General features: G+C 59.6%; 1 protein-coding gene across 1 annotated transcript; it reads left to right on the forward strand.

Annotated features, from left to right (window-relative positions):
• Nucleotides 1–670: 670 nt before the first annotated feature.
• On the forward strand, nucleotides 671–5913 carry DLX3 (distal-less homeobox 3). Its single transcript, XM_082708540.1, has 3 exons — nucleotides 671–1211; nucleotides 2302–2492; nucleotides 4073–5913. The coding sequence occupies exons 1-3, from the start codon at nucleotides 887–889 to the stop codon at nucleotides 4418–4420; spliced, it is 864 nt and encodes a 287-aa protein (XP_082564666.1). The 5' UTR covers nucleotides 671–886; the 3' UTR covers nucleotides 4421–5913.
• The last annotated feature ends 1393 nt before the right edge of the window (nucleotides 5914–7306 follow it).

The raw sequence follows: 7306 nt of genomic DNA on the forward strand, positions 1-7306 counted from the left end.
GGCACTTTGTCCTGATGGGCCCCTTTCTCTGGAAAGGCATTCAAGGTTACATTTTATGACTGCATCGCTGTAAATAAATCAATATCCTATAGTCAAACATTTTCTTCAACTGAAAGTGTCTGTTCCTTTTCTTCTGATTGTAAAAGAAATTTAAAGTATTTTCATGAGCCCTGGGTCTTTCTCATTCTGGGCACATCTGTCCGCCTGTTATTTGCATAGTGTCACACACACACCACCTTGGACCACCTCCCTCTACAAACGCCCAATGGGCAAATTCCCCTGCTTCTCCATCGCACCTAAGCCCACCTCCCAGCCACAGCCAGGGAGACAGACAGACTGGCAAATCCCGGGGGCGCCCGGCAGAGACACCCGCCCCCTACGCCTTCCTGCAGAGACGCTGGAGGGGTTATCTGAACTGGGGGTGGGAGCCACGGGAGGAGTAGCAAGGGGTGTGTGTGTGTGTGTGTGTGTGTGTGTGTGTGTGTGTGTTTTGGGTAACAACAAAGAATGGGGGAGAGAGAAGAGAAAGAGAGAGAGAGAACGAAAGAGCGCAAGAGCATGTTTTGCCTCGAAGGCAAGACTTGCAGCCAATCAGAGCGCAGGAGCCTCCCTCCGCGACTCCACTATTGAGTCTATAACCGGCTGGCCGGGCGGAGCTGGCAGCATTTGACTGTGGCTTGGGACGCGACGGGAGGCGCGCAGCGACCGCCGGAAGGCCGGCGATGGTCTAGGCGCCCCTCGGCCTCCCCTCCCCCGAGAACCTGCGGGTCCTCCCCTCGCCCCCCCGAACGCACACCCCCGCCTCGTCTCCTGTGCCTCCTCCGCGCTCCTGCCCGCTCCGGCTCGGCGGCCCAGGCCGGCCCCCGGACCCGCGGCGCCCGCCAGGATGAGTGGCTCCTTCGATCGCAAGCTCAGCAGCATCCTGACCGACATCTCCAGCTCGCTGAGCTGCCATGCGGGCTCCAAGGACTCGCCCACCCTGCCCGAGTCTTCTGTCACCGATTTGGGCTACTACAGCGCTCCCCAGCACGACTACTACTCGGGCCAGCCCTACGGCCAGACCGTGAACCCCTACACCTACCACCACCAGTTCAATCTCAACGGGCTTGCGGGCACGGGCGCTTACTCGCCAAAGTCGGAATATACCTATGGAGCCTCCTACCGGCAATACGGGGCGTACCGGGAGCAGCCGCTGCCCGCCCAGGATCCAGGTGAGAGCCTGGAGGGTTCCCCTAGGGAGAGAAAGACGGGGAATTGAACCCCAGATCCAGGGACGCGTTGAGGGGATTAAAAAAATAAAAGTGCTGTCTAAAGTTAGGCAGGGTGGGTTAAGTGACCCCAGAGGGGTCAGACAACCTTTCAGTCGCAAGGCTGTGCGCCGGGGTCTCGGTGAGGATGGGGCCAGCTAGAGGAGGGAGGAGAAGAGGGGTGTCAGGGGACTTCTGAATCGAGTTGCTTTCGCCGGCACATCAACTCTTCCAACGGGTGGCAAGGCTTGGGGTTAGACAACGGGGACTGGAAACTCCAGGGACCCTCTGGAAATGGGCCGGGGATAGGGGGTGAATGGTAAGGGCAACTTGGAGAAAGGCACACACACACACACACACACACACACACACACACACACACGGAAGCAGAGACTGAGAAGTGGAAAAGTGAAAAAAAGAGAAGGGGTGGAGAAGGAGCGAAAGAGAAATGTGGAGAGACAAAGTGAGAGAAAGGAACCCAAGAAAGGCCAAGAAAGAAAGAGAAGGAAGGAGAAAGGAAGGAAGGAAGAGGGAGTTTGTATTATGCTTGCAACTTTTCTGAGAATCTAAAACGATTCCAAGATTTAATAAAAAAAAAATTAAAAAGTTTAGAAAAGAAAAAGGAAGGAAGGGAGAGAGGAGGGAAAGAGCGAGAGAGGTGACGGAGGGCAAGGTGGGGCGGGAAGGGGGCGGCCGGCAGGAGGGTGGCGAGCAGACGCGAGGCTGGGAGGCGAGCCGGGCAGGCGTCGGACCGAAGCCTCGGCTGTCCTCGCCCGGGTGGCCGGCGCCGGGGACGGCGCTCTGGGGCCCGGGCGCGGAGCTGCGGGCTGGGGGCGCGCGTCGTGGGCGGCCGCCGGGTCCGGGTCTCCGCCTTCAACCCCCGGTCCGGCTCGGTCGCCGCAACACCCTGCCGGGGCGCGGGCGGCGGAGCGCGCAGGCGGGCGGCCCGCAGCGAGTCGCTGGGCGGGAGCCTGGGACTGCCGGCGGGAGCGCGAAGGGCGCAGGGGGCGCAGGCCCAGGCTGAGCCGCCCCCCGCCCCATGCGTTGCCCGCAGTATCCGTGAAGGAGGAGCCGGAAGCCGAGGTGCGCATGGTGAACGGGAAGCCCAAGAAGGTCCGAAAGCCGCGCACGATCTACTCCAGCTACCAGCTGGCCGCTCTGCAGCGCCGCTTCCAGAAGGCCCAGTATCTGGCGCTGCCCGAGCGCGCCGAGCTGGCCGCGCAGCTGGGCCTCACGCAGACACAGGTCAGTGAGGGGCCGGCGACGGCCGCTGGGGCTTGGTGGGGCCGCGCGGGACCCGGGGGCTCCCCAGGCGCCGACAAACTGGCTGGCCTTTGAGATCGCCGGCAGGCCCTTGAAACCCTCGCTTTTTGAGCGAAGGCCACCCCTCCCCCATGCCGAGCCACAACTGCTGTCGGAAGTTTCTGCATTAAAACGTGTACAGGCGTGCATTATTTGTGAACCTGTGCAACTGTGTCTGTCTGCCACAAGGAGAGGTATCCTCCCCTTACTCCAGACGCCCTGGCTCCCACGCTTCTCCGCAGGGCTTGTCCCTCACTTAACAGGAGTTCACCTCCCGTCTGGGCCCCCCCTCCGGGCCAGCAGGCCAGGCGTGTGTGGGTAGCAGCGTACATACACGTGTGTATGCGTGTACATTTGCACACATGCCAATGGGCCAGTGTACATGTGGGAAGGGTCGCAACAGGAGTGTGACCTTCCAAGGGTCATTGTGTTTATAGATGGAGGGACATGTGTACATGGCTGCATCCACAGCTGTGCACACTGGCCAGCATGTGTACAGAAATGTTCGCTTCTACCCAAACACCACATTAGTGCTTGACCCAAATGCTTCACCCCTTCCTCTGCACCAAGCCAGGGAGGGAGATACCCCACCAAAGGGGGATGAGAACTCAAAGGTGAGCTCCACCCCTCCCCCCAGCCTGTTCCTAGAGCCCCCCAGCAGGCTGGCCCTGCTCAGGGGGGAGTGGCTGTTGGATGCCTGGATCCCTACAGGTGTTGACAGGCGGACCTGGGTGGCTGCGTGGGGCCCTGTCCGCTGGGAATCTGGGTCACCCCGTGAGGAGCTGATTCATTGTTTGTATCAGTCATGGGGTGGGGAACAGCAGGGGGAGGGGGAGATACCCCAAGGGAAATGTGGGGAATCATGGCTCACCTGCTCCTGAGTCCCCAGGTCACCCCCGTGAGCCAGTCCCAGGGTGCCCATGGGTGCTCATGTTCACAGGGCATTTATCTGGGTGCCTCTGAGCCTGTGTGTGTCTTTATAAGCTGGTGTGTGAGTGCGATGCTGTGAATGGGTGCATTCCTGCACATGGAGATGCTTACGTGGGTGTGTGTTTGTCTCTGTAGGTCTGTGCACCTCTGCCCATGGGTTTCTTATGTGAACAAATGCCACGAACTGCCTGTTCCCCACCCCACTGGCTGCCTTTTGTTGATTGCTTACCACACAGGCGGTCCTAAGTTCTTTATCCATCCGAATTCATTTGAGCCTCGTGATGACCCTATGAAGTAGGGGCTTTCAGCATCCCCATTTTGCAGATGGGAGAAGTTAAGTCGCTTGCCCAAGGTCACGCACTAGAGCGGACTTTGGACCCAGGGAGTGGAATGTTCCTCTCCACGTTCTAGCCCAGATAGAATAAAGATGCTGGCCCTGGGTTGAAACCCTTGGGTTTTGCCTGGACCTTGTGTGTAAAATGGGGTGGGCTGAACTTGGGCTTGCTCTCTCTAGGCTGGGTCCTCTTGGGGTTTTTGCTGAGCATCCTGAAAGGCTAACTTGCTCTCCTTTTTCTGCATGCCCTCCCACGCAGGTGAAGATTTGGTTCCAGAACCGCCGCTCCAAATTTAAGAAGCTCTACAAGAACGGGGAGGTGCCCCTGGAGCACAGCCCCAACAACAGTGATTCCATGGCCTGCAACTCACCGCCGTCCCCCGCCCTCTGGGACACCTCCTCCCACTCCACTCCGGCCCCTGCCCGAAGCCAGCTGCCCCCACCGCTCCCATACAGTGCCTCCCCAAGCTATCTGGACGACCCCACCAACTCCTGGTACCATGCACAAAACCTGAGTGGACCCCACTTACAGCAGCAGCCGCCTCAGCCGGCCGCCCTGCATCACGCCTCCCCTGGGCCCCCGCCCAACCCTGGGGCTGTGTACTGAGCACCCACCTGGCCTGAACCTCCCATGAAGGACCCCGGACCAGGCAGAAGGCACCTCTGTCCTAGCCGACACTCAGGAATCATCGAGGAGCACTGGGGAAAAGGCACCCCTTGCCCCCTTTCCTTGCCCCTTCCTCCAGGGACCCGAGAGCTTCCAGATGAAATTTGCATGGACCACGGATGTCCCCTGAATCTCCCTCCCCCTGCCTGGGCACTGGGGTCCCCCTCCAGATATTGGGGCACTCCACTCCAGCTGGGACAGCCGTTCCCCTTCTGCTCCAGGAGCCTGGATTGGCTTTCAATGGCCCATCGCCTTCCAGCTTCTAAAACTTAGTGCTCGTTCCGCAGACTGGAGACCTTGGGGACCAGGGAGACCACGGAGCATTTGCAGCTCAGGCCCGGGCCGGGGCACCAGGCACCAAGGATCCCAGGACCTGCTAGGCCTGGTCCCTCCTAAGCCACCTGTGGCTCCCCACTTCCCGAGCATCCCCTCTGTCAAAAAGACATTGGACATCGTGACCAGGACTCAGGGTGGGGATGTCAGGAAGCTCCCAGCCTGCACTTCTAGCCCTCATTTCAGATTTGAGGGTTAAACCAAAGAAATCCCCCCAAGTGAGGGAATCATTTAATATCTGTGGCTTTAGAGGGAAGAACTCAAGGAACCATCTCTGTCTTCTCTCCTCCTCTGGTCGGAGAGGAGCGGTGGGTCTCAGGGGTCTTTCCTAAGGACCCATTTCTTCCGTGTACAGGACTTTGCACAACTTTGGTTTTAAAAGCTGTTGAAAATTAGGAAAACAAAGGGCATTGTTACCAGATAGGACCAGTCTCCCCTGCATGGGCACCTCAGCTCTGCCCCACTCCCACCCACCTCTTCCTCTGTCTCCTGCAGTAAGTTGGCAGTTTGGGCCCCAAACCCCAAATCTCCAAGGAAGCATGCCAGGCAAGACAAACCCCAAACCATCCCCTTTCCGGTGACTTTGGAAACAGATTGCTCCCGCAGATGGAGAATGGCGGGTGAGGTGCACGGGGAAAGAGGGGAGGGCGACAGCTCCGTGCCTTTAGGGGTGAGGGGGTGGCCATCACCCTCCTTGGCCCGGACGTCCTGCCAGAGCTAACCTTCCCCCACCCTGATGTAGTCAAACATCGAAGAAAAGGGGAGGTGATAGACTAGCTATATATATAGTAATTTTTTTTTTTTTTAAGAGCAACAGAGAGAAACAGCCTCCTCCCTACTGTGGTTTCCTATTTATGTGGCCTTTTCCTCCTGGACATACCTGCCTATGCGTTGTGAGCAGAGAGAAACAGGGATGTGGGCTCCGGCCGGATCTGGGTTTGGTAGGAGGTGCGGGAGCAAGGAGAGACGAGGTAGATCTCAGAGTCCCACCCGAGCCGGGCAGGAACGAAGCCAACTCCCACTCCCTCCCAGCCTTCTCATTTCTGCTTTCTTACTGGATCCATCTTTATATATAACGTTAATAAAAAAGAAGAAAATAACCGCTGAGCTCTTTGAACTGGAGGCTGGAGGCAGACAGCTCTCGGGGAGGGCCTGGGAGTTGGGGAAGGTGTTGGACACAGAGAGGCCTCTGAGCTTCCAGGGGCTCCTGGGGAACTCTGCGTCCTGAGGATCCACTGCTGGGACTCTGGGCTCAAGGGCTGGGCTGGGCCTGGCCCCTGGTTGCAGGTGCTCCTGACCCTGTGGCTGCCCCCGACTGGGGCAGGTCGGGGTGGGTGGGAGGCTCCCGGCTGTGGCCTCCCTGACTCCACTCTGCTTGGCCGCTTGGCGTTCCCTGCCAGCCAGCTGCCTTCCGCCACGGCCGCCGCCGCCAGGTCACCTCAGGGCTGCTCTTTGATCTTGGGCTCACACGCAGACATGCTTGCACACGTGTGTAAACCCCCTGCCTCCACGCCCAGGCACTCCCCAGTCCCTCACTCTCTGGTCTGTCCCTTCCAGCTTGGGGTGAGGGTGAGGCCTCAGGCAGGGGGAGCACCACCATGCCCCCAGCCCATGCCGGGGATCCGAGCAGACTGAGGGAAGCAAACACAGGCTTGCGCCCTGACTCTGAGCCTTCTTTCTACTGCCCCCCAGACCTCGGGGAGGGGGGACAGCATGGCTCCCACCCACCCCTTCTGGCTGCTCACTTCTGACACTGGAGACAGGGACCCGGACAAGCTGGAATGAGGGAAGGGTGTGAGGGACACGTGCTGGTGCAGCTGGGAGACTGCATGAAGGCGCGCACACACCTGTGAGCTGCCTTTCCCCCTGAGACATGTGGACCGAGACACGCGGTGACATCTCTCTCTTCCCTCACACCTACATGAACTCCCACTTGACACACACACACACACGCGCGCGCCTCTGAGACCCCCTTAGCGTCACACAAACGTACAAAGCCATAACACTCCCAGAGACAGAGGTGCCCAACACACAGGTGCACACACATGTATCCCTCCCGTGGCCTCGGGGTTATACACGGGGACGTGCCCACGCACACAGCGAGACGGAGGCAGCTCCCCGTGCTGGCAGAAGTCTTGGGTTGAGAATCAGCAACACCACCCAGCAGCCGGGGTGACCCAGCTCAGACTGAAACCTCCCTGTGAGGCCCTCAGTTTCCTCATCTGTCCAATGGGGACAACAAGCCCCGCCCTGTTGGCCTGGGGAGGGGGTGCTGTAGGGAGGCACCAAGCCCAAGTCTGAAGGAAGGGTCCCAGGACCAGGGTAGACCAGCAATCCTGGGCACCTGTGCATGGGTGGGTTCTCAGGGGCTGGGCTCTAGAACGGTGGGGAGCCCCCGCCCAGCAGCCCTCTCCCTCTCAGAAGGCCGGCCTTCCCTCCCCCCAGGCCTGAGGGAGGCGGAAGGGAGGAGGGCCTTCCGCCCACGGACGCCAG

This window comes from Mustela nivalis, assembly GCF_964662115.1.
Source record: "Mustela nivalis genome assembly, chromosome: 17".
In the NCBI taxonomy this organism is placed as follows: domain Eukaryota; kingdom Metazoa; phylum Chordata; class Mammalia; order Carnivora; family Mustelidae; genus Mustela; species Mustela nivalis.